Source organism: Perissodus microlepis, chromosome 23, assembly GCF_051167445.1.
Source record: "Perissodus microlepis isolate ML-2025 ecotype Zambia chromosome 23, ASM5116744v1, whole genome shotgun sequence".
Taxonomy (NCBI): Eukaryota; Metazoa; Chordata; class Actinopteri; order Cichliformes; family Cichlidae; genus Perissodus; species Perissodus microlepis.
In genome coordinates this window covers 41,426,222-41,453,312 of record NC_140482.1, presented here as the reverse complement: position 1 = coordinate 41,453,312, position 27,091 = coordinate 41,426,222, and the positions used below count along the sequence as shown (strand labels likewise).

At 44.4% G+C, this 27,091-nt stretch overlaps 1 protein-coding gene across 5 annotated transcripts in view; it reads right to left on the bottom strand.

Moving 5' to 3' along the window:
• osbpl9 (oxysterol binding protein-like 9) overlaps nucleotides 1-27,091 on the bottom strand; it is a 36,131-nt gene that overhangs the window by 3,155 nt on the left and 5,885 nt on the right. The window contains exons 3-23 of one of the 5 annotated variants that reach the window (XM_084920418.1): nucleotides 25,289-25,367; nucleotides 18,048-18,124; nucleotides 14,556-14,651; nucleotides 14,133-14,180; nucleotides 13,024-13,053; nucleotides 12,883-12,933; nucleotides 12,340-12,378; nucleotides 8,234-8,324; nucleotides 7,458-7,562; nucleotides 3,828-3,987; nucleotides 3,558-3,670; nucleotides 3,298-3,416; nucleotides 3,099-3,184; nucleotides 2,831-3,011; nucleotides 2,597-2,681; nucleotides 1,199-1,309; nucleotides 1,053-1,116; nucleotides 822-962; nucleotides 646-724; nucleotides 460-551; nucleotides 236-371 (exon numbers count right to left, since the gene is read on the bottom strand). In XM_084920418.1, the coding sequence (XP_084776544.1) occupies nucleotides 236-371; nucleotides 460-551; nucleotides 646-724; nucleotides 822-962; nucleotides 1,053-1,116; nucleotides 1,199-1,309; nucleotides 2,597-2,681; nucleotides 2,831-3,011; nucleotides 3,099-3,184; nucleotides 3,298-3,416; nucleotides 3,558-3,670; nucleotides 3,828-3,987; nucleotides 7,458-7,562; nucleotides 8,234-8,324; nucleotides 12,340-12,378; nucleotides 12,883-12,933; nucleotides 13,024-13,053; nucleotides 14,133-14,180; nucleotides 14,556-14,651; nucleotides 18,048-18,124; nucleotides 25,289-25,367 (1,983 nt within the window). Of the gene's footprint in view, nucleotides 1-235; nucleotides 372-459; nucleotides 552-645; nucleotides 725-821; nucleotides 963-1,052; nucleotides 1,117-1,198; nucleotides 1,310-2,596; nucleotides 2,682-2,830; nucleotides 3,012-3,098; nucleotides 3,185-3,297; nucleotides 3,417-3,557; nucleotides 3,671-3,827; nucleotides 3,988-7,457; nucleotides 7,563-8,233; nucleotides 8,325-12,339; nucleotides 12,379-12,882; nucleotides 12,934-13,023; nucleotides 13,054-14,132; nucleotides 14,181-14,555; nucleotides 14,652-16,186; nucleotides 16,470-16,674; nucleotides 17,532-18,047; nucleotides 18,125-24,999; nucleotides 25,118-25,288; nucleotides 25,368-27,091 lie in introns of those variants that run through there. The other 4 variants (XM_084920422.1, XM_084920419.1, XM_084920421.1 and 1 more) reach the window with 4 other exon arrangements.

Below are 27,091 nucleotides of genomic sequence, written 5' to 3'. Positions count from 1 at the left end.
TGAAGCTACTTTCAGCTGCTCCCTGGTCACTGCAGCGGGTAGCTGCACGTTTTAGTCTGGTTGCTCTTTCTGATGCAACCTAGAAGTGATTTGTGTCTCAAGCTGGAATCAAACCAGCAACCTTTCACATGTGTTTGTGTAAAACACGACACTTTGGAGCCACACTGCAAATTTCCTGACAGAATTTTAAAGCTATATTGCCCATAATACCCATGTAAGCTAAGGAAATCCTCACCCTGGTCTCCCACTGCTGCTCCTTCTCCTTCCTCTCTCTGGCTTCAGCTCTCTGTTTCTCCTCCAACCGGTGCTTGGCTTCTGTCGCTGCATCGATGTCTTTTATCTTCAGGTTCAGAGTCACATCCTTCCACAGTCTAAGGGGAGTAAAAGTTTGAAAGTCAAACATTTAGAGTTAAAGGATCCCGTGAGACGGCTGAGGTCCGACACTGATCCTCTCCTCACCTTCGAGACTCGTACTCGAGCTGGTCTTCCAGCTTCCTCACTCTCTTCTTAACGATGCCCATCTTCTTAGTGTCTATGAACACCGTGTTCTCCTAGAAACATATGAAAACACGTTCACACATGTATTAATTAATTTATGGTGGTGATTTCCTACATTTTGTAATGTAAATAAAACAAAGGACTCACTCCAGTCGCCCATTTAGCATACATGACTCCGTTCCACTCTCCCTCAATGGAGCAGAAAGACTTCTTGTCGTTTGGTGAACTGCAGGGACAAAACCAAACCCAGATGTCATCTTGTGTATTAAAGAGCGGACTCTCAGTAATCCTTAAATAATGTGATATAACCACGTGGCTCTTACAAAATCTCTGCAGTGATTCTGTGCTTCTTTCCACCATAGAAGGGTTTGGTGTGGAACACGATGTTAGCGCTGTAGCCCGACTTGGAGCAGGAGATGTTGCACTCTCCACCAAGCTCCACCCACGGCACAGTGAGGATCGACCTGGACAGACAGGCGTAGGTCAGCGAAACAAAGTAACGACCGACTGAGCGATGACACAGGCGAGCACAGGGATGCGTTAACGGCACCTACCTGCCATATCCGTTAGGAAAGGTGAGAATGTAATGCTCATCGTGCTCCAAACATGACACGCAGCCTGGAGAGAGACCAGAGGTCACTTAACACAAAGATTCACTGAATCACACTTATCAGAGAATATAAGGCGGAGCTTAGTGTACCTTGGCCGATGTTGTGGACACCTATGGACATGCCCAGAAACTTAGATTTAGTCCAGATGTGAGCGTTGAACTGGATCTTCCTACTTAAGCACTCGGCGTAGAACGCAGAAACTACAGGTGAAAAAGGCAGGAAATAATTAGGAGAAACCAGCAACACATCAGCGATTAGGGATGGGCACCGGTTCTGACATAAACGGTAGTAACCAGACCGAAAAGCAGCGCACATTTCGGTGCTTTATTTCGGTGCTTTTTTTTCCTGAGCTGTGATACACTTTAGATTCTAGCCAATCATTTTACCTTTCCGAGGATAGTAGGCGGGGCCAGGTACGTACGTTCTTTTAGAGCAGAGCTACAGATTAAAAACACCCAAGGCGAAGCGGTCAAAGTCTGGCTGTACTTCACAGCAAAACATGCAAACTCAGCAGCCTGCAACAAGTGCTTTAAGCTGATACTGTCAAAGGAGGTAACACCTCGAATCTGATGAAACACCTGCCGACGCATAGCGGTTTTTTTAAAAGCCGAGAAATGCGCCGCATTTGATAGCTTGCTGCGAGACCTCACACCGAGCACATCTACTGCGGGTGTGGTGCCTGTTATCGGACCCGGAGTTAGCAACATCCCCCAAGAACCCGAAGAGGAGAGTCCTGGCCCCTAGCCCTGCCAGTGTAGCAGAAATGATGAGGATGATGATGATGCAGCAGCAGCCGTTCTTCTCTGCGTGAGTAGCTTAATGTTGCTCGTGTGTAATTTACGTTGAGTAGGCTAACCACGTTATTACATTAATGCATGTAAGGTGAACTAGCAAACATCATCATAGCTACATGCGGCTGTCTTCTTGTTTGATGGCAGATGCTCCCTTCACCCTGGCCAAAAAGGCTAAAATGACCAAAGAAAAAGTGGAAAACAGCTAAACATGAGAGGTTTTTGAGAGAGTTTGTGTTTTTTCCATTGTTTAAGCTTCCAGCCAAGAGTGATACCATATATGCCCCATAGCTGCAGAAAAGGCTAACATTGTTATCTTTTTACATAAAAACAGCTAAACATGAGAGGTTTTAGGACAAAGTTTGTGTTCTCCATTGTTTAAGTGCCAGTTTGAGCACCGTTTAAGCGCCGGCACCGTTTCAAAAGTACCGGTTTGGCACCGGTATCGGATAAAACCTAAACGATACCCATCCCTATCAGCGATCGTGCAGAAAATAAAACCAAAACCTTTTTGCACAAATAAGACTGATTATGACATCCATACCTAACATGTCATCTGGTTAACGTTTTTAACGTCAAATAAAAAAACAGATAATTTTACAGCGGTTACTTTTCTAAAGCCTCCGCCACACCCTTCTGGATCTACATGTAATGAGCAATTCTGCGTTTACACTCAAAAGAAGGTTCAACACTTACTGGGCGGGTGGTGAGAGACCTGCTCTGCCACAAAAGACACGCTGTTGGATGAAGCCCAGGGAACCGGGCCTTCTGATACCGTCTCCTGAAATGTGCGAGAACGAAGCACATTGAGAGCAGGATTGTGATTCTTGGTTAGAACTGCAGATCGATGATTCAGGAACTTGTAAAAGTAATAATTGGAATTATTACTGGATCAAAAATCTACTTGAACGCAGTGACAAACGGTCTCACCGTAGGTGGCGAAGGCTCCTCTGTCTCGCTGGGAAGATCCCAGTGGCAGTAGAAGACTTCTCCTAGGATTGGGTTGTACGGTTTCTTGGCCACTGAGCCTTTCCTTCCGGCATGGAAAGCCGACAGGTACCACCTCACCACCTGCACCATCCGCTCCCTGGGCTCTGGCTGCTCAGCGATACTAACAAGTAAAAGAAACAAGTACTGAATGACGGCCGACCCTCATGCCAGAGTGTGCATGATGATAAACGACTGAAATGGTACGTACCTTACAAATAAGTCGGGGTGTGCAAAGAAATCTGCATACATTTCTAACAAAGACCTTCTTTCTAGGATGAAGGTAGGCAGGACCACCTGGGAAATACAGTGAAGTGTTGTTAAAAAAGAAAACCTTACGCCGACAGCGCTGGAGAGCGAAACGCCGCGACGGAACAATTAGGGCGGCTAAGACGCTAAGAGGTCCTGACCTTTGTGAGGTCCATGCCCAGTCGAACTTGAGACAGCAAATGCATGATGACGCTCTTGTGCTCTTCCACAGACTCCCCTTCACCGTCGTCGTCACGGTCATCGTGACAGTCAAACTGGTCTGAGGACAAGAGCGGAGCCACATATTTCACCATCATGTAGTAAAATATGATTTAAATAACGCCTCATGCTTAGAGTTTAATCAGTGAGGGACAATCAGCTGTGATGTGATCATGTGTCTCGTGAGCATTTCCCTTTTTACCCGTGTCTGTGGTGCCATTGGACATCGAAGAGTTGAGGGACTCTGTAGTGTTGGGTCGTTTCAGAGCCGTTTCTTCGTTAGTAAGGGGCGAGGCAGCTGGAGGCCCTGAGGGACTGGGTGCAGGAGGAGGAGCAAGGAAGCAGGAAGCAATAGAGATAAAGGGGATAAAGAATAAATATAAAATAAGAGGCAAACTTCTCAGATTGCAAATGCTCATGCTGTTGGATTTTTATTCAATCCAAGCAGAATTTTTCTTGCTGCTGTACTCACTCTATGCAGTGTTTGGGGGAAGCGTTGCTCTGGTAAAACTCATCAGCGTCATAGAATTCGTCCTCACTGGAGGAGTAGGAGAAGTCTGGCACCGAGTGTGAGGGGAGGGGGATGTGAGCCGGGGAGGCGACGCCGCTGCTGGGGCCTGACGGGCCACTCCCTAAAAAACATACACATAAAAAAAATGTAATCAAACAGTGTGCCTCATGCCATCAGCCCACTCATACATACATCAGTCATCCGCCTGTCTGTTTGGTAGGAGGAGCCAAAATGGCTCTGTTGATGCAGAAGCTCGCCGGCGCCTGCCCTACACGATGCCATGGTGATGAAATCAACATTATATTGTTCGACTGGAGCCCCCGTTTCCCAGCTCTGCTGTTCAGCAGGATGTGCTCGGCACCATTAAGCCGCCTTAACACAGTGATGACTTTCTCTGCAGAGCGTATTAACAGTACTCTCAAGCATGCAGCCTGTCTCCTTATTGCACAGCACAGCATTTTAATACTGCAGCCTCAGCACAGAAGGCAAACAGGCTGCAACCTCTGCTTTCTGCTCATTTTAACTTGCGTTCAGTGGCACGCTTTCACGCATTTAACAAAACAAATGAGCCTCAAAATGCTCCTAAAAATAGCATTTTTGTTAACGACCTGTAACCTGTAAAACAAATTAGCACTGCCACGATTACGTCGATGACAAATTTAATAGACGGGTCGACTATGTAAGATCCTAAAGATGCAGGAATAAGTAGGAGGAGTCTCCTCTTTACCGGCTTCAGTTAATTCAAAATGCAGCTGCGCGTCTTTTAACAGGTACGAGAATCTATGAACGCATCACTCCAATTTTAGCCAAATTACATTGGCTCCCTGTTAAATATCGCATAGATTTTAAAAGTCTTTTGTTCACTTTTAAAATTCTGAATAATTTAGCGCCCAGCTATCTTTCTGAGCACTTAGATCGTCCAATCACAGGCTCCTAGCACAACCTAGGTCTCGAATGAAGTCGAGAGGAGACCGGGCCGTTGCAACCGTGACACCCAGACTCTGGAATAACCTCCCTGTTCATATTCGTACTGCCGAGTCGATCCAGTCTTTTAAATCACATCTTAAAACTTATATTTTTACTTTGGCCTTTGATTCTAACTAGTTGGCTGTTCTAGCTTGTTGTGTTGTTACCTATTGTTTGTTGCACTGTTTTATTGTTTGTTTTAATTGCCTCCTGCTTTTACTGACTGAAGCTCTATGGTCAACACTGTTGTTTTAATATGTGCTCTAGAAATAAATTTTGATTTGATTTGATTGAGTGTAATAACAGACTGAAACAGAAGGTGGCAGCACTGCATCTACAAGGATGCCAGCTGCCGTTAAACCCCGAAGAAGAGAAGCTGTGTCCAACAGTGATGTGCGATGCCACTGATTTCCTTTCCGATACCAAGTAAAATTCAGGGTGGTATCGACGATACTGATCCGATACTTTGTACAAAACCTTTTTTATTTATTGTATCTCAAATTATAGCGTCATAATGATTACAGGACATCAGATTACTTGTTCTTATCAGTTAATAATGCAGAATTCATCATATAGAAATAAAAAACTTGAAGTTGTGCTATTTGAACACCTTGCCTGCCTGCAGCACTAAAGGACTCCGTGAGAGACGTCTGTCTCGCCCTAGCAGCACCTGTCCCTGTCCTCCTCTTCAGTTCGCCTCAACATAAGCTCGTCATATTCTGTGATATGATTTACTCTGAGGTGTTTGACGAGGTCAGTGATGTTGCCACAACACCTCACTGTCTTGCCACATTTATTGCAAACCGCGTCTCGGCTGCTTGTGGAGGTAAAATACGTCCACACATGACGCCGTTTACACTCAGCCACTGTTGTGAGTGCGCACGCCAGAGGCTGCCACACATTTATATAGCTGTATTTCGCACATGACTATAAAAGGCGGAAGAGGAAGTAGTTCCTTCCAATGCAGACAATCCGAATGATGTAGTTTCTTTCCACTGATGATAAACTACAAACTTACCCTAAATTACTAAAATATCGATATTTTAATATGAGAATCGATTCTAGAACATAAATGATCTGAGGAATCGATATTTCAGTATCGATCCGCACATCACTAGTGTCCAAATTCAGGGGCCGCATCCTTTGGACGCCGCATTAGGAGGCTGATCACGTTACAGTGACGCGACGAAGGCTTCGCAAAGTCGAAGACTCCTCCAAATAAGGCCGACAAATATGTCCTCCTTTTCCCCAGATTTGAAGGATGGGTCGGGCGTGTCCTTCGTGGCCCAACCTATCCCAGAATTCATAGCTCAGCCAATTCCAGTTTCCAACAATGGCGGCAGCTCCTAAGTTTTAATATTACTCTTATTCCCCTTTCCGAAGCTGTGTAAACTTCTAATATCTGCTCGGTTTATCAAGACATCACATATTTGTAAAAGTGCTCCGTCGTCTGTTACCCACCAGCTCGATAGCTAACCCGGGTTCAAGGCTCACTAGAGCCGGCGAAAAACACCAGACTCCCGGCACATAATTTTTAGATCCCTGCGGTCTTTTGCTACTCAGGTTAAACATGATTTATTTATTTATTATTTATTTATTGTTTGGCTTTTTCCAGTATTTTATTTGTTCCTGAGTAAATCGGTTTGGCTGAGATTAAAGTTATAATTTTTACACAGCTGAATAAACGTCAAGCAGACAGCTGATCATCAGAAGTGTGAGATGCTTGAGAATTTACTCAGGTGTCCTGTTAGATTTTAGATAGCAAGGAGTTTATTAAACTTCACCGAAACAATCTGCAAATTTCATTAAAAATGTAATAAACATCTTGTCTTTATTTTTAGTTAGCACATACCTTAAACACTTCAAGCTGTAAGCTAATGATAGTTATATAAGAGCAGATGCAACAAGCTGTACGTTTTATGTCCAATGGATGATGATCTGATTAGTCGACTAATTGCAAAAATAATCAGTGACTAGTTGACTATCAAAATAATCGTTTGTGGCAGCTCTGCTACAAATAGACAAAGACGGCACTAAATGTCATTTAAAGTAATTGTTTGAAGGTCAAGAATGAAATGAAAAAAAAAAAAGATCTTTTTGGCCACTGGGGGGCAGTGGCATCAAATTATGTAAACACATTTCACCCAAATCACCTTCTTAAGTCTACTATTACATGTCCATGCTACTGTACTGTTTGCTATGTGATTGTAGTCCATTGTTTGGTGGCTCCTAAACAACATCATAACAAGTGATTTAAATAAAACCCATCAGGGTGCCAAGTTTGGCTGCTTAACTCCTGATAGTGTACGAAGAGTCTGAGTATGAAATCTTGAACTTTTCATCAACAGATCGTCAGTATCATACCTGGTTTCCCTGTGGTTACCATGTCCTCAGGGAAACATCCGACTAATCAGCTGTTCCACATTCCTCTGTCCACTGTTTACCATTAAAAAAGGTTGTGTGCAGTTTACAGATCACACAGCTACAACAACAACAAAATAACTAAACAGACTCTAACCTGCTGATTGGGCTGATCGACAGTATGAGGAACCCGTTTCAATAACATATAGCCATTTCAGCATGTCACAAAAATTAGTCCAGTTCATGACATTGAATTGAATTCACCTGTGCTGTTGGGAGTCGGGGTCTGCAGACTGCCCATCACTGTGACGACGGGACCAACAGGTAACGTGGAGGGTCGTTGGTCTGATTTGCACACCTGAGACGCGTCTTCATCAAACGGAGAGAAAGCAGAGTTAGCGCCGAAGCCTCGAAACGAAGCCAGACCCCATTAAAAGCAGCATCTCATGCCACGTGGCAGGACGCTGCAGACAGAAGCTTCATCTGTGAGCGGGGATTACACCGTCTATTATAAGAGACCAAAATTAGAACGGCCTACTTTGCACTGCTGATTTTCATAGCCTTTTTTTTTTTGTCTAGTCATAGTCATCTGACTAAAATAGCCAAAGATTTAGTCAGAGTTTAGTCAAGACATGTGAGTATTCTTGTTGGCTGGATAAACGATATTACCCCACAAAACAGGAATCTGCTTCAACACAGATCCTTAATTTAAAAGAAGGAGAAGAAGAAGAGAGGGAATAATGCTGCTAAACCCTGTGCGAAGGTGTACCTTCAAATACTGAGAGAATATTAAGCATATTTATCAATACTGGTGATGGTACTGTCACACTAGAACATGTTTCCAGTTGCAGCTGAAACATAATTTCAAATGTCATCTAAGGACAGAACATCGACAGATTTGACACAATCCCAACCACAGGGGGGAGCTGCTGTCACCTTTAAGTATACAACACCAACAACCTCTCAGCATGACGTCTCAACACATTAAGTGACAGCTGTTACTTTTAAATGTCTGGCACATGCTGAGGGGGCAGATGTACCTGGGGGTAGTGTTGTCTGTGTTGGCATTGTGTTCACCGCTGGAGTGTCCAGAGGGGGCTGGTAGATCCCATCCACTGGGTTGATGGTGCTCTGGAGGAAAAAAAACAAACAAACACAACAATGCCCTTTACAACAAAAAACAACATCAGAGCTTTGCTGCAACAATCACACACACAGACCCACTGCCTGCTTACTGGTTTAGAAAAAACTAAATCGAAAGCAGTTTGGCTTTTAGTTTAGAAACAGTCCTACTCTGCAAGGATCCACCTGTTCCTTTACCCTCTCAAACCCAGAAGGGGAACAGTATGACCTGATCACAACTCGGTGCACCTATGTGAAGAGCGAAATAAACAATGCATCATCCAGCCGGCGCAGATCAATTTCCTCGCACTCGATTTCCTGGAAAGAGCGGCGTTGCCAAGCTTAATTAATGCAATCAATATGAAACCAACAACACCGCTTGACACGCAAACGCTAGGAGTAGCTCTACACAACTGCTAACGTTGACTCTTGACATCTGAGCAGCCTGTTTCTTCTTTAAAAAGGCCTGGGGGGGTCGAGGGGATTAATAAACACTACAGTAGGTAATCATTTGTAGAGGCCTGCCTTGATCCGTGGCAAACGCTGCATGCATACAAACAGCAGCCTGTTGACACGATGTCATGTGGTCACAGCCCCAACGACCCATCTGACAGGAACACCAGCAACCACACGAGATACACCAAAAATATCTCGCCCCTCGTTCCCCAACAGCTCACCGCCAGGAAACATTTAGAGACATAACTCAAACCTGACCTGCAGTTTCTGACTTTTACACCTTTTTTCTATTTTGAGATAATCTGAGCTCAACAGGAACGCAGCGACTTCGTGTTACAGCTGTGAGATTAGGCCGAGGTGTGACGTGAGGTTTTTACTGAACTGAGTTATAGGAATTACAGTGACCTTGTTTTTCTCCGTTTATAGGTCAAGATAACTGACAATAAACCTTTATCTAAACGCTAAACAAAAAAGATACAGTCAGAGGTCAAGGATTTGCCCTCCCGTTCACACTTTTCCCCTCCTATCTCCAAACTTCCTGCGTCTGTTCTGTTCCTTCTACTTCTAATGGTTCCAGCGTCCACATGCCTTCATAAAAGTAACTCGACGGCTTCTAATTAGATCCAATTACAGATATATACTGACCAGCCTATGGCTATGCAAGCACGACATGAGAGGAAAAAAAGCATGTGAAGAGCAAGGTCATCAGAAAAAGCTAAAAAGGGTTTTAAACTAATGATCAATAACCTCTCTACCTCCCCAGTGAATGCAATATTAATGCAATGAGCAGCTCTCGCAGCAGTGCAACCCCTCAGCCACCCACAGCAGATAAATTATTTTGACGTAACTACTGAACGTGCTTCTCGTGAGCTTGGTTTAAATGATTCTTGCACTTTGCAGCAATTCCCCAGGCAGTGCAGTTTGACAGGGTCAAACGTGCTGCTGACGCCTCGAGCATCTTAAACAAAGGCCTACGGTGCATGCATCACTGCTGTGCAGGCAGTGACAGACATTCAGCAGAGGTACGATTAGTGGAAAGCCTATGGCATACAAAGGTGGCACGTGCAGGTATGTGCATAGGCAGAGCTTTCGCTGTGCTATTTATACTACATAATACTGTACTTAATGATAAGAGATTAAGATAGCTATAAGATCAATGCAGTCCTGTGAGCTAGCCGGCTTACGTGGAGGTCTTGCTTAAAGTGGGAGGTTGCGTTGTATTAAACGATCTACAAACACTTCTCGATCCTTTGCTTTTTCCAAAGATGGATTGTCTTCTTTTCATTTAGCTGCAGGTTTCTGTTTATCCCCGAGTCAATGTTTTCTTTTGCTCTTTAGGCCTCACTTTTCTGCCTCTTCCACCTTCTGCTGTCCCATCTCCTCTGGGTGCAAGTGTGATACTGCAGTTTCCCAAACATATGCACCGTTTCATGATGCAGTCAGACTGATTGATAAAAAACCACAGAAATAAGAACAACATGGACATGTGTCTGTAGGTTGTCAGTCATCCAGGTCATAGTCGTCTAAAGAAAGCGATTTGGACTCGGAGAGTTCCACGATTCCCTCTCTGGCACCTCAACCCACACTCACATCTGAAAATCTAAAGGTCACATGACAGGACGAGGCGAAGTCTCAGAGTGGTTTAACTCCAAACTTCTGGTGGTAATGGCTTTTTTCACAGTTGTCTCAGACAAACAGTGAATCAAAACTCTCTTAACCGTTGACATGTGTTTAAAAAAGGGCAATGTGACCCATCTGTTGCTCTTAATGTAGTGATATCCACCTTCAGTTTATTCGTTTTATTTATTTTGCAGGTCAATAATTAGTAGTCATTAGTATACATGAGACACAATCTGGTATTAGGTCATAACAACTGCGTCATGTTTTATCGCCTTTTTAGGTCTGGTAATTTTTAGAGCCGTTTTATTTTGAAAAACGGTTAACAGGAACCCTCACTGCTGAAAGCTTTAGTGGTTCAAAACGTGCGTAAATCCTGTCGTGGCCTTCAACACGAATATCTGCAGAAGCCTAGGAGTGCTTTCTGCACGGCTTTCCAGCTATTAGTGCTCAGTGGTTCAATAAGCAGGCAGTGTGAGAATGTCCGATCAATGGTGATCAATGGTGACTTCGATTCCTCTAATTAGTAAGTGAAGTGATGGGCAACGCTCGTATACGCAGGCATGCGATCACACGTGTCCCATGTGCACTTACACTAGTGCATCTCAGAACACCGAGTATTGTGTAAAGGTTTATTTTTCATAATTTAATTTAAAGAGATAAACTTTCATATATTCTGTAAAAGTAAAGTGAGATATTTCAGGCCTTTATAAGCTATAAACAGCCAAAACTTCCAGTATGTCAAATTATTAGAACGCTTCCTCAGATCAAACAAAAAGGATCTCCATGTGCCGACTTCTACACTACACTGAACATCATCTGTATTTTTGGGTTTTTCTCCTATTCCTCTTGAACAATGGCAGACGCACTCTTGTCCACAGTGTGGATAAAACACAGTGGATCAACCATCACCAGCAGACGACACGGCACCCTAAAATCACCCTAAAAATGTGACCGCAGCAAAGAAACAAAAAGGGAAAAGGAAAATAAACTGACTTTGCTCATTAATAAAACTCAGTCTGGGCAATGAGCTGAATTTACACTTTACAATACAAGTCCACACAGTTGTACTAATCAATTTCTTTCAGCAGCATTTCCCCATCGTGTGGAAAAACGACCCACTGTTACCACTGCACTTCTTTTCCTTATATTGCGATCTCTCTGGGATTAACTGTACAGCGGCAGAAAGGGGAATTTTCCTGGTCCACTTAAGATTAAAGCAGCTGCATGCGGTCCATCAGATATATGGCTTGAGATTAGAGACGCTCTTACCAAAAGAGTGGACGCTGTCCGCTTTTCCTGACAATACACTCACGGCTCAGGTAATTGCTCCTGCTTGTGCAACTTTTCCTAACACACTTTCTATTAACATGCTTCAAAACAGCTTTGCTGTGGCATAAACTCGATCTTCATCTGGACAGCTGTCGAGTCAGCGTTCTTCCCAACGACTGTGGTTACTAAACTAAGAGTGAAGAGTAATTTACTCACACTGAAAATGAAATACTTCAATAATTTGAGGAACTGAATTTCAGATTTTCATGAGTTATAGGCCATCGTCAACAAAATAATAACATTTACATGAATGTTTCCCTTTTTGAATAAAATGATAAAAACAAACTTTTCACAATACTTGACATTTTTGAGATGTACTAATATACACTCAATGTGCATTTTGTGTAGCACCATTTGCACATATACATTTCATGTCTTCATGAAGGAAAAAATAGTTACAAAATAAAAAATTTTTAGATTTTAGAGGAAAATATTGATTTAATTAAGAAGAAGGCAGCAGGAGACATGAAGGAAAGCTTAGATCCAAATTAGACTGCATGCACTAAACAGATCTGGTACATCTGCTGGTCTAACAGGAGAGAGTCTATTAAGCGAGAAAAGAAAGTTAGCAGTTTGTTTGATTTCGACTTTTGTCGTGGACAGAAAGGGTCAAACTTACTATAGGTCCGTTTGCGTGTTGCTGTTCGTTACTTTGGTCCTTAAAATTTTAAGAAGACAGTGTTAGACTCATTGTATGTGAAGGTTCAAGAGTCATTTCATAAAAGCATCGCGAGCATCTGCCGCGGTGCAGCAAACGAGGCCCGGGGCTCTCGGGTTAAGCTCCAAAACTTTCCCCAAGTTGTCACATACAGCGATCCTTTCATCACACGGTCAAATCCAGACTTGCCACTTCTTTCAGTAGTAAAAATGACAGGATTGCACTACCGTGTGAGATAATCCACGTGTGTGTTTTTTGTTTTCCTTATCAAACAGCTAACAAAGCAGAAACGATTGCTCCACTTCCTTTCAGAAGGCTGAACAGAACATGTGATGAAACGAACACTGGGCAACACCCTCACCAACCACCGACCCAGATAGCAAGCGTAAGCAGGGAACTACCCCAGGGATGCGAGGTAACACAGTGCACACTCATGTGGTTTCACAAGAACAATGGTTATGAAGAAATGGCAAACTGCAGAGAGCGGACTCGTGCTGTGCTTACCTTGGCAATCTGCAGCAGTACAATACAGTGCTTGATGGACTCTACCATACTCTGAAAGGGAAAAATCACAGAGCAATTAATTAGGAAGGAAGTGACTTCTAAACCCAACAGGAAGGAAAATGTGTTCATTCTCTGACTTACACAAGTAGTCTCCTTCAAATGTTCAATTTTCTGTCGAAAGAACAGAAAGAAGTAAAAATGAGGTTAAAGAGCAGAAATACTGATGCGAGTAATGACGCCTGACTGGCTTCAGCCGGGGCTTGAAACTCCAGCTGTGAAAGGTTTGATGCAGTCGGCACAAGCAACAAGGTAAAGTGACCAAAAGCTGGTGTTAACCTCAAAAAGGAAGTGGACATATAACCCCAGAGGCTAGTGAGACGCCCTGAAGGTTAAACTCATCCAACAAAATCGTTTACACCTCTAATCTTCAAACATTAGAAGATCTGCTCGGAGAACTGACCGGGCCTGAGAGGAGCTACAGAAAAAGGAAGACTGTAGTTTGAACAATAGTCCCTTTTTTACATCACGTACTTCTTAAATTGTCCATTAGTCAGTTAAGTGACTGAGAAAATGAACCACAAACTAAAGAAACTGAACTACTGAATCGATCAGCCTCGCAGTCGCCAGCAGCTCGGTCCAATCAGACCCCAAAACTGGTCCAAGCTGAGGGCAACGTATGGTGTGAGTAGAGGTGGTGGTAAGTTTTGGTTAAGCTTAAAGCAACACTGGAGAACAGACGGGTCCTTTGTCAGGACTACTGATCTTCTTCATGCATCTTTCCCCCATAAAGACAACGTCTGATGACGTCCCCTGAACCACTAAGGAGTTCTGACACCTCAGCATTCATAAATAAAGATGTGGTTTGATGACTATTAGAGTTTCTGGGATTTTCCAACGGATAGGCAGAGACTTCTAATGCACATCCAGTCATTTTGGACTCTAAGCAGGCCTGAAATAAAGCTGAAACCACTCACTTAAGGAAAGCGCTTCAAGGGTTACTCCTTGAAGGATTCATTTTTATTTTTCATGGCTGATAAATAAATATCGAGGGGACTGAACTTTAGCTTTTGAAATAAGAGGATCACTTCTGAAATCACTGCTGCTTTAGGCCCGTTTGGAACAGACATATCTGCGATACACAGACAGCTATCAGTTTCCATTCGCGCCCTGCTCCTTTGTTAGCAGCGGCTCTAATGATGCTGGACCGGAGAGGCGAGACGCGAGGACAGAGCTGCGCTGCTGATACTCACTCTGCGTGATTCATCCTCTTTGCAGTCCTTGATCTTCTCATCAAACAGCTGTGTGGACAAGAGACGAAAGAAAGGTTAAAAAACAGAAACATGGAATAAGAGCTATTCCACTGTCAGATGACTGTACAGATGACACAGTGGAAAACTACTGAGCGCTTATCTAGGGAAGGACATGTTACGTGGTTTCCTTAAGATGCTGGAGACGGTGTCTACTTTCTTTAAATACAGTTATCTGGTTTGTCACCACAAATCTTACTCACAAGAACTTCTGCTTTACCGAAAAGTAGACTCAGACGAGCAAGGAAATGCTCGCTGACACAGATTCAATCTATAAATATAGGATGAGAAGCCACTGAAATCTACAACATCTACATCTACCTCACGGTGTGGTGTGCACCACACTGGATTTCCGTCGTGTCCTACCTTTAACTGATCAATCAGAATCTGTAGGTAGGCGTCAGCTTCAGCTAGCTTCTTGTCAAAGTCTTGAACACTAGGAACAAATCCCGTCTCAGCCTCCTAAAGACAAGGGAAGAAACACAGCTGAGCATCGGTGCAGTCCTCGACGCAGGTGTTGCAAAAGGTATTTGCATATTCAAAGTAAAGCACAAAACCACAGTCCATAAATCCAGGGCCGTGTATTCACATATTTATCTGTTCATTTACCAAAAAACAAACAAATAAAGGGGGAAAAGCCTCTCATATCCATCGCCTCCTGGTCAGGTAGGCTTTATAAACTGTTACACAAAACGGTGGAGAGAAACATCAACAGTTCAGGAGAATTTTCCAGCAAGGTACCGTAGTGAGGGAGACATGAGTACTATTGTTTAAAGGCTCGTCTACATGAAAGGCCAGCAGGTCTGTCTGCTTGCCTGATGGAGGCCAACTCGTTTCAGGCCCTGAAACAAAGCTGAAATCAGGACTCATGACCGGAGAGCATTCGGTTATGGGCTGAGGTGCACTCAAATTCATTGTTTGTTAATTAGCTTCCTTTAACGGCCCCCAGACTTCACACACACACACACAAAAATTTTGTTACATAATAGCCATTAAAAGGTAATTACTAGACTATTGGCAGAACAGACGTGACCAGGCATCTGTCTGCCTGTCTGTGCTCACCCACCAAAGCACCCAGAACAATCCAGTAAGCTGTGACACAAAACCAAAAGTCAGGAAAACGGGAAAAAAAATAATTCACACTCATTTAATCACCGAGGCTGTCAACAGCAAGGACACCGAGTTCCCGCGAACACACAATACCCGCCCTACGTCAAGCCAGCGGACTCAGGAGATGACTAACGGTGTGTGTCAACGCACTTTACCACTTTACAGCAGTTACGTGGAAAAACGCACAACACCTGAAAAGGCGCTCTGTCAAAACGAAACAACTGCTGTCAGAAGTCAAACTCTTATCAAACCGTGGTGGATGTCACTGCTGCTTTGGAGCTGCCATGTTGCAGAGTCCAGCTGCGTCGCGAGTTTGAGGCGCGTTTTCTTGCAAACGAATGAGCTCCGATAGGAAAGTGAAGAAAAGCCATCAACACAAAGCCGGTCGCCGATCGTAGACGAGCTAAAGTTTAAGCTTCAGAAAAACATATATACTCAGCAGCCATGAAGCTATGAGGGCAAACTTCCTCAAAAGGATCAAAGGTGCTTGTTCAGCTTAAAGGGGAAAATGTAGCTGTCTGCATGAAGGCCTGAGCGAAAAAAAAGAGAAAACAAAGAAGAAAAAAAGACTGTTACTGTGCGTCTCTGGGGGGTTTCACCCAGACTGGCACAAATCCTGAAGAAACTTGCCGGATAACTCGCTACACTGGAAACATATAAGTGGAGTATTATTCCAGTAAGGCATCGCATCACGATACCAGCGACGCAGCGAAACAAGTCGGAGCGAAAATGTCTACAGGAAACCAATTTCACTGTAAAGTGTTACAAGACAGATTAGAGATGAACCACCTGAGCCTCGACGTTTACTCTGCACTGCGTGAAAACTCAAAGAACAGAAGTGAACAAGACTTTACTTTTTCTCCATGTGTATTTAAAGCGGACTCTACCTGCAGAACAGCCCGGTGCCCTGTTACCACTGAGCAAATGATGTGTCCTGTTTTGACAACACACATGACACAGGGGAAGTGTTTTTTCTTTCTTCTTTTAACGTTTGGAAGCAGAAAGTCAGAGGCAGGTGGTTGGTTTATAAACAGCCACTGTAGTGCTCACTTCTGCCCTGTTCTGGAAATATTCCCAGACTTCCACTCCCACTCGTTTGCAGCGCACACACTGTCCATCCCTGTTTTAGCGTGGCCTCCAGTGTTAAATTAAGGCAAAAAAAGAAAAAGAAAAAACCCACACCCACACCCACAGAGCAGACTTTACAAACAACACTGCTCTCGCACACTCCCCCCTCCCTCCCCTGTCTATTTGTCTTTCCACACAGCGTGACCCACTTTAAAAATGCTGCTGTCCCAGTGGCGCTGCAGCCGCGTAGCTTCTCCCCTCGCTCTGGTGCAGCGGGGCTTTTGCCCGTCTGTGTGTTGTTACTTACTGGGTGCTGTGCTCCAATAGACATGCTGCAATAAGCCAGTACATCTCTCAGTCCATTTAGCAGAGTGCAAGGTCGCTTTCTCTGCCTCCGTTACTCTGTTTTCCCACAGCTACAAACCGCCAGCTCAGCTGAAGTTACATTCTTTCTCCTCCTCCTCCTCCTTCAGCACCACAGAGAAACAAAACAATTCCCTCCCTTTGCTCCCCACTGCGGTGTGCCAACGTAAACCCTAGCAGCCTCCAGACTGTTAGCGGGGCTTCAGCGGCAGTTATCAGCTAAGCGTTGGGTCTGAGCCGAGTTAATCCAGGACCCTCCCCTGACAGGAAAGCCACACTTCCTCTCGCACAGGCAGACGACAAAACACACAAACCAACAGCAAGCGCTGAGAGGCACGAGCATTAACAGCCACGAGGATTGGCTGAGACAGCCGAGGCAGATGTTCGGCCGATTGAGCAACCGGGTCTTGGATTGGGTAGCTGGGTCATATGATGCTTCGACAGCAGCGCTGCATAGGTGTGCGCATGCATGTGTGTGTCCGCACCGAGCACGCAGGCACACGCGTAGCACATCAAACGGATTTGCCACCAAAGGGAGAGAGGGAGGGCGAGCAGAACAAGAAAGGTGGGAGGGAGAGCAAAGCTTGGTTATGAGGATGAAGAGAGGCGATAAGGAGGAAGAAGCGTATCTGGATGAGGATGGGAGGGAGCATAGCGGAAGGTTTGTTTTGAGGGAGGAGAGCAGGAAAAGAGGTTGAGCAGAGAAACAACTGCAGGGCAGGAGGAGCAATTTCTACACTCATAAAAACAGATATAAACGCCGGTGGGACAAAAATGTCAGCAAGCAGGTCAGCAGCTGAGCAGACTTTCCATTAAACTTAAAAGCCTGCTCCTAAAACCGGTCCAGACTGGCCACGTATTTCCAAACATCCTCAGCCTACGATGACGCAAATGTCAGCATTTCTCCCTTTAATACAGACGTGAATTATCTTTCAGCTCTGCTCTCTTGAGGAGCAAACAGATACGAGCAATACTCGTAAAGCTTAAAGTGCTGATAACCTGCTAAGCCCATTCAAATCGGGTATAGTTTATGCAAATACAGACTGCGTCAAGTGCGAAAAACAATCTCGCAGTGAAAGCTCTGATATTATTTTCATGGCAGGGTTTTCAAACTCGTTTACCTCTTCATCTAAACCAGGATCATCTTCAGGTATCACAAAGAGCGGCACGCTCGAGTTCAGAAATATGAACTGTGCGACGGGAATTTGTATAAATGGCAGGCAAACACCAGAGGATCCACATAGCAAACAACTCCTCTGTTAACTGCAGTGGATTAGACACAAAGACACACATCCAAAGAAGCGCTTGGTTTCATACCCGGAGTTGGAGGGTGTGCCGGAGGATAGTTCCCTCTAAGGCGTGGATCCACTTCTCCCGCTCGTCTGCATCTCGGGCTGAGGACAGAAACACAGAGACACACCCAGTGAGCAACGTTTTCCATCTGACACCATCTGTAGCCCATTGAAAGAAAAGAGTAATGACAGCACTAAAATGACATGAGTACTGGTGACGCAGTGAAGGACACTGAATATTCACCTAGAAAGTTTCAGTGAAAACATGTTTACAGGTTTATTTCTCTCATGTCATTCGGTGACGGCAACCAAGAGATATTCTGGTAATCTGTTCCCGTGCCAAACATACGAGAGCTGTACCGATCCTTAACCAAATTCATGCCGCCCAAAATGTCAAACTTTTCCTTCTAATCAGAGTATTCATCAGAGCTTGTAGGTCTGTGTCTAAATTGCATTAACATAAATGTCAATAAAGCCTCTTTGAATTTGAATGAATCTTTATGCATGTTTGAGCCTTCCACTGACTATAATGGAACTAAAATGGGACTTGGTCTTTGTGCTCACAGTACCAAAAAAAACAAATAACAACAAAACTCTGTCTCTCTGGAAATCATGACCTGTTTGCCCGAACCTACTAACCTCGTGGTGCGTGGTTTCATAGAGGAACTACACCCACTAAATGTGTTACAGTTTAGAAGGAAGTGTGCAACTACATGAAACTGCTCAACAACAAAAGGTGCTCAGTTTCTTTCTCCTTTGTGTGAGCCAGTCAGAGTTTTTAAAAGGTGTTTTATTGGCGTTTGAGACCTAGAAAGTGACTTCAGTTCAATTTTATTTATACAGCGCCAAATCACAACGACGGATGCTGAGCGAGCGCTTTAGTGACAGCGGGAAGGAAAAACTCCCTTTTAACAGGAAAAACCTCCGGCAGAACCAGGCTCAGGGAGGGGCGGCCTCCTGCCACGCCACCTTCATTATGCCCAATGAGGCAGGAGTCTGACAGACAGACATTAAAACTGAAGCTTTTTAAATACGCTTCACTATATTTAACTCACACAGACATAAAATCTTTGTCTGCATGATAGTAGTGGCTGAATCAATACCATAAAAGTGACCAACTTTTATGGCAATTGTAAAAATGAGGACTTACAGCTCCTTTCCTGTGCTGTCACAGTACTGATTCTCATCTTTGTGTGAAGCAGAGCAGAGTGAGGCTGCACCCTCAGAGCAAAGACAGCGACATTAATCAATGACCCAGAACAGGCTCTGGCACGTGCAGTACACACTGCAAAAGGCTCCTGGATGCTTTTTCCTGCCACTGGCAAACGTGATATTGCATTTTCCTGCCAAGACATGGAATGAACTGAAGTGGATGGGTGCTAAAGCTGTACAGCACTGTGCCAAAGTCTGAGCCAATCTGTTTACTTTTTGCTAAGAAAATGAGAAATAGGTTCAGAAATCTATTGAAACGTGTAAACATATATGGAACTACAGTATACAAGGCAAAAAAACTACAGAGTTTATACAATAGGAATATTTCTGCAGGACATTCAAGCTTTTGGGTGATGGCTGCCTTTTGTGGATTTCTCTGTCAATATGACCCCACGCGGCTCTGAGGAGACCAGTCTATGGCTGACAGTGTTTTTCTATCCAGATGAGCTTTTACTGCACTGGGCGAGTGTTTGGGATCATTGTCATGCTGAAAAATAGAGCTGCAGCCAAACAGATGCTTTCCAGGTGTTACTGCATCCAAATCTGACAGTTCCATTAATTTTGGCAGCCCTCAATACCTCTACCATTACAGATCGCTACAGACACAAATTTGGATTCACGACTCCAGAAGACCTGTCGCCAACGATTTTTAGTCCAGTTTCTGTGCCATCTTCAGATTGTCTTCTTGACACCCACAGAGAGACTTCAGCAAACAGTAGATGGGTCAGATGCATGTTCGTCTGTTTCTAAAGGACAGGACTTTCTGTTCGTCTGCTGCAGACACGTTTTTAGTCCTGCACTTCATTTATTTTTAAGGACACACTGCACACCATGCTGAGATATGCCAAGTTTCCACACAAACCTCTTTGGGAATCCCCTTGTTGGTGGAAAAATACAGTTTTTCGTGCCTGTCAAAATGTCTCATCTTTAGCATTATTTCTAGACTCGTGTAGACTTGTGTATTATATGCATTATATGCAGACAAAACACTGACCTATGAATCATTTGAACCATTTAAAAAAACAAAAAGAAAACACCAGTGTTAACTGGCTTAAAACACAAAACCAAAACCAGAAATTTGCTGAAAAAGGTCAGGTGCAAAGACCGGACAGAAAAAGCAGCTAATGTTCCAGGTGAGGACAGTAATCAATACAGTCTCCAATCAATCTCCAAAAGCTGTTAACAAAGAACTAAATATGTCCTTGAATTAGCTCCTAAACTCCATCCTGTGTAAGAGTCATCTTTCATTGAGCTGGAAACAAGACAGAGCAGCAGATGAGCAGGCTAAGGAGCGCTACAACAGAAAAGCTTTTAAAGACATTAAACGGCAGCCGAGGCTCGGGCCAATCCACTCAGACAGCACCTCACTGCCCTCTCGCTTTCCGACTCTGCAGGGGAACAGATCTGCTGCAGCTAATGTTGTTCAGCTCTACTCACGACAGCCAGGCCATCCAAAGCCAATACAGGAACTGTGTCACAAGTCCAATCTTTGTCCTAGTTAGTGATTCACATCTGGAGCTGTGATTTGCTTTGCCAAGGAGCTGTGAGCACATTATTCATCCACCTGACAGGAACCTATTTTGTTAATACTCCACCAACAATCACGTTTTGTAGAATTTAAACACGTGACACAGAAAAGGGAGCACGCAACAGCCCGCCTCGTTAAACACTCTTTAACCTGCAAGCTCCCCAGTACAATATCTGCGTTATTCCCATTTGTGTCCAGGTGAGAAAAGAGCAGGTAATTGTGCAGTGAATTTACTACGAGCGAGCGAGCGCCATGTGTCGTTTCTCCTGCACGCTCTGCTCAGGAGCAGCTGACGCACGCAGCCTCCTGCTGTGAGACGCATGTGAGGGGAGGACATTCAGACAATGACTCGACCTCCTTCTCAACAATTTCCAGAAATTTTGGAAAAAAAGAAAACAAAAAGACAAAATTGAATATGCAAATGTTTTTAGTGAATGTTAGAAGCATCTATAGTGTTTGAATTCATATCCTTAAATAAAATAAAGATAATAATTAAGGAAATTTGGGGATTCCAGTCGTGCCGTTTTGCAGTATCGTCAAATTTAACCGAACAAAAAGGACAAAAGTCTGAAAGTTAAATGCTTTGTCCACAAATCTGCCATTAAACCCACTCTTAAAGTTTTACGATGCCGTTTCCACCCTGTACAAATGAAACAGTCTGACAGCTCAGCTGCTACTGTCACAACACAGCAAAGTGTGCAGACCAAACCCGTTACTGAAAGCTGGGCAATGGCAGCGAGGCCCAGCAGGGCTGTCAGAGGCACGAACAGGAGGGACCGTACCTCACACCAGCGAGCTTCAGGTCAGCCACTCGCACGCGCTGCAAATATTAGATGAAAACCCACAAACTGACCCACACAGGACAGAAATAACTGCAAAATCTAACGGCTAAAAATAAGATCCCCAAATGCTGCTGCCAAATAAAGACGAGTTTCCACACATGTAGCAGCGGTGCACAGTTCCACACCTCACATCCAGCAAAAGGAACTGATACTAGAAAAACATATTTACAAAGGAGGGTATGTGTTGGTAGAATTTTCCACAGGATACAGCTCGTCTCACGAACGCTAAAGTACCTGCTACGGATCGACCGATGTGTACAGGAGAGACTAAGTGAAAAGTTGGGAAAACAGGAAAACAGATGAATTAAATAATATGATTAATTTGATGTCACACATTATTTTTCCCTCCTGTTATCCTTCAAAATGCAGGAAAATCTTTGCAAGCTTATTTACAGTATCCTGCTGATTGCACAACATCATTATATCACTGTAACTGTGTTTTTCAATGAATCCCTCCCCACATGCACCGAGCAGCTGCTGAATGGTTGTGTATTTGACTCTCCGGGGATGTGGCCAACTTTAAGTTAAGTCATGTGAAGTCAGAACTCTCACAGCGTGGTTTCCACACTATTTTTAAGCTCGATTCTTGTGGTTTTAACCTTTTTTCCTTATCTAACAATTAGGAAAATGAAAGAACTGGATGTGCAAGGATTTTGTGCCGAACCCAAAATAACAACGCTTACATTGTTCCTTAAGGAGACCAGGATAATGGGATACTATCCACATGAACAACTATACAAAAAAAAAAAGAAAAAGCAATTCTGTGACTTGATGAGTCCGGCCCCGCAGACCGGAAAACCGCTCCAGCTGAGTATATAAACAAAGTTACGGTCACCTAAACTGTAAACAATGCCATTCACAGACAAGTAAACTCACGACAGATGGTGCATGTGCAGTTACAACCAACACACTCAGACGAATATCATGTCCAGACAGTTTTGTACTTTTAACCCAAGGACTTCATGTTAAACCGTCAGTGACGTCTGTTTATGACGCTCAGCACTTTTTCTTTATGCTGCTGCTCCTTTTTTCCCGTGTTAATTATTCAGCCCACTTCTTTCTCCTCCTGCTATCGTCAGACATGCTATGAGACGTCTGGTCACATGTCTGAGCAAGAAGGCTGATGCTAGACTACAAGCTGCCAATACTCTGACCCTGTGGCTCCCCCGGCGTGGTGCAGAAATCTTCTGAATGGTTACTTAATCGAAGGTGGATTGGTGGGAAAGTACTTTGTACTTTGCTCATTTAATGAAGATTAGAAGAAGATAAGTGTTGGCGACTTTTCAACCTGAGACAAACACCGGTTTCATTCCTGAAATAACAGAGAGGTCGAAATGAAGATAAAGCTGTGAACGAAACGTATAACAAAAGGACAGAGCTGACAGTGCAGGTGATGCTGAGGTGAGGGAGGGCCCAGGAGAGACAGAACAAGACGGAGAACACACAGAGGTCTCTCATCCCGGACTTGTGCTGCCCGACTGGGAGAGAGAAGACGACAGATAGCTTTAGCAGATAACAGAAGGCCAGCAAAGAGCAAAGAGGGGAAATGAGGAAAAGGGCTCTCAGGCAGCTATGATGCACCGCCGGGGGAGAGAGGCTGATGAATAATGGATGTTTCTCTAAATAGAAGGAGCACAGAGCCGCACTCCAGGCTAGCACAGTGGACTGTGAGCTCAGAACTATAATTTAACCTGTAATATGGACTGTGCAGTAGCAGAAAGCAGCGTGCAGCTTAGAAATGAGCAGTTTTTACTGCAGGGATAAAAGGAAAAGCATCACTCTGAATATAAGTTCTAATCTCAGGTTCTCGCTCGTTTCTTGACACCTGCGCACCATCCATGACCAGGAAACGCACACACTGGCCCATTCAGATGATGCTGCCAGTCCTGTGAGACCGACTGCATAACACTCTTACTCCAGGATCGTTTTACAGCAACGCAGAAACTAGTCCTGCCCGACATCCTCTTGATATCTCAGCTAACAGCTGATGCATCCAGAATCTCATGTTCGGTGCCAATTTTTGCTCGTCCTGCCAGCGGAGACACATGAGACACTTCAGCCCTCCGCTGGGTATTTGGAAAGCAGATGTGTCTTGCGTCAACTTTTCATTGTTTTCACTCAAACAAAAAGACGACCGTGGGAGGATTCGCTGCTTTCAAATCGACGGGTTTAACTTGAACGGCAGAAACCTTCGGTGTCTCACTGTCGCTGAACGCGCAGAAATTTCCCTCTTTGACTGATGATTGATTTGGTCTCATTAGAATATCATTTGCATCTCCTGCTCACACACTCAGTTAACTCAGATAAAAATAAATGCAATGTAAATATAAATAAATGCATCTTGACTGACAAACATCATCTGCAGAAAAGCACCAGATTAAATAAAGACAATGATATTTGAGCCGTTATTCACTGATGAATCCATCCGCATGCGAGTTACTGTCCCGAGGGAGACGAAACGACGTCTCCACAGCGAACCAGCAACACCAGTAACATAAACATCCCTTTCTAAAATAACACAGCGAGTTTGTGCAAACATCTGAGGACTGTGCATACGAACGTCTCCTTAATGTTAACTCATCGCGGACAGTGACTAAACAGTCGTAGTCTGAACTGTCCTTGAACCTCGACTGCAAACCCTTTCTACCATGCACCACGGAGCGCACTGCTCCACCCTGACCGTACATCCCAGAAGACAAACAGACGACGCCTCCTTGCGATCCTTTCGCCCCGGGCTGGCATGCATGCTGACGTCGTGGTTTTCTCCTTACCCTTGCGTTTGTAGAACCACAGCATACAGCTTCGGAACACAGACATAGGAGAGGGCATGGAGGAGGTGAGAAGGGCGGGGGGCCCATGGACTGTGGCTGGTGACCCTCAAGGAAGGAGGTGAAAGGGGATGCTGGTAGTGAAGTGTGCAGGGTTTTGGTGGTGGCGAAACAGACACAAATGGACAAATGGAAGGGCGGAAATGAACCAAAGTTAGAGGAGGTTAGTTAAAGACCTGGCGGAGTGACAGGGTAAAAAAGGTGTCTGCGGTGTACTGAACAGGATGGGTCCCTGTCAAAAGGAGGAAGGGGCTGACAGGACGCGAGGGAGGGGGGCGATGCTGTAGGTGGGAGCCAATCCTGTCCCTACGGAGCGACCGGCTGTTAGAAAGCGAGCGACGGCAGCAGCGGTGCAGCGAAAGGCGAACAGCAGGAGCAGCAGCAAGAAGAGACCTGAGCTCAGCAGTATTCCCTTATTATTCCCAGTGGCTCAACTGCAGAGACACATAAGCAGCAATCTTCCTCTTCAGCTGCAGTGGAGAGGGCTGAAGGGAAAAAAGAAGTCTTAATTGCTTCTTCTGTTCCAAAGGAATCTGTTTAGCTCGCAGTGGAACAAATCTTGTTTACCGAAATATGTCAGTCCAACTTCAGAGCTCGAAGAGGAAGAGAGAAACAGCTCAGACGCTTGCAGCATGCTTTGAGATTGTGTAGATGCCAGTGTGTGCGTGTCTCCTGGCAGTAGAGCAAACCAATCCAAGACGTTAAAAGGCAGGAAGGGGGGAGAGAGGGAGTGAGAGAGCAAATGGACAGCATGGCTGAATGCAAAGCATTCACAGAGGAGGATTGGCTGTGATGACTACATAGAGGAGAAGAGGGGGGCTGTAAGAGAGCAGAATTAACCGGGGGGAAGCCTCACCTTGGAAATGGAAAGTCTTCTGGTCCACAGTGATGGTGAATGTGCTGTCGTCCTCGTCATCGATGCCGATCACAGCTCCCTGGGCAAACAGAAAGAGAGGAGGGGGGAGAGAGAATGGGAAAAGCAGGCAGTCAGACAGGGACACGTCATACTCCACTTTCCATTTCGATCTTCGTGCCCTCAACATGTCCCCAACTGGCTCTCATTTATTAATCAACCCTAGTCATTCTCAGCAGCTCACCCTCTTCTCTTCAAAAGCTCAATTTCCTGTTGCCTCGTCATCTTTTTCCTCAAAAACTAAAATAAATCACCGTCTCTCTCTCTGTCTCGCAGACACACAAAAATGAGTGCAGTCTTTTGGAACATGGCAGAGAACAAGGGAGGGGAGGAGGTGGGATTTGGGAGAGTGAAGGAGGAGAAAGGCGGGGAAGGGTGGAGAGAGAGAAAAAGTACACCAGGGAGCAGCAGCCAAAAAGAAAAAAAGGAACTGCAGAGGAACGGCCTGCTGGCTGGCTGGGGCATTAGCTCCTAGCAACAGAAACAGGGCGTGTGACTCAGAGGTTACTTACACAGCAAATCTCCAGAAGGGGTGGATAAAACAGCTGTAAAATCTGTTCGTTGACCCCTGAAAAACTCTGTTTTTTACATTTTTATTTTATACAACCTTTATAAAGTCTGTGCCATTGCTTTGAACTGACTTTCAGGGACACGTCTCTCTGTTCTGAGGGCTTCTGGATTGTACAGTAGTCAAAGGAGCTTGCAAAGAAAAGCGTCTGGACTTCTTTAAGTTGCTTGAAGACGTTTCACCTCTCATCCGAGAAGCTTCTTCAGTTCTAAGGTCAAATGGTGGGGAGTCCCAGATTTAAACCTAGTGGGAGTTTCCCCCCACAGAGGGACAAAAGGATCCTCCTCGAAAGAGGATCATCAGGGGGTCCTTTTGTCCCTCTGTGGGGGGACACTCCTACTGGGTTTGTATCTGGGACTCTCCACCATTTGACCTTAGAACTGAAGAAGCTTCTCAGATGAGAGGTGAAACGTCTTCAAGTAACTTAAAGAAGTCCAGACGCTTTTCTTTGCAAGCTCCTTTGACTACGATGACCTGGATGACTGAGAACCTTCACAGACATTGTACAGTATCTTGTGATGTGTTGTAAACCTGTGATATTACAGGTAAATTAATAATAATTTGTCTTATATTAAAAACTAAATAGTTAAAAAACAGGTCACTGACAAGAGATTCATATTTGTGTGCACGTGTCTGGAAACACATAATGAAACGGATACAGACACCCAGCCCTTATCAAATGTGACAGATGATACCTGCAACCCTAAGTGCAGCAAAACTGCATTGCATGCACCAGCCACTTTATTAGGTACACCTGTAATTGCCAAGAGCAGCTCAAAGCATTTGACCGTGTAGACATGATGAAGACAGCCTGCTGAAGTTCAAACCGAGCATCAAAATGAAAGAGGATTTAAACGACGTTGAGTGTGTCACAATTGTTGTTGCCAGATGGGCTGTCTGAGTATTTCAGAAGCTGCTTATCTGCTGGGACTTTCTCACACATCCATCTACAGAGTTTACAGAGAATGGTCTGAAAAATAGAAAATGGGTAAAAAGTATTTAGGAGAGTGTCTCTGATCGTCAAACCTCAAACCATGAAAGAGATGAGCTGCAGCAGCAGAGACCACACCAGGCGCTGCTCCACACCTCTTTATTTTTGATTTCTCAGTTAACATAAGATCATTAAAATGGGTGAACATTCATGTAGATTTAGGGGTGATGAACTCCAGGCCTCACGG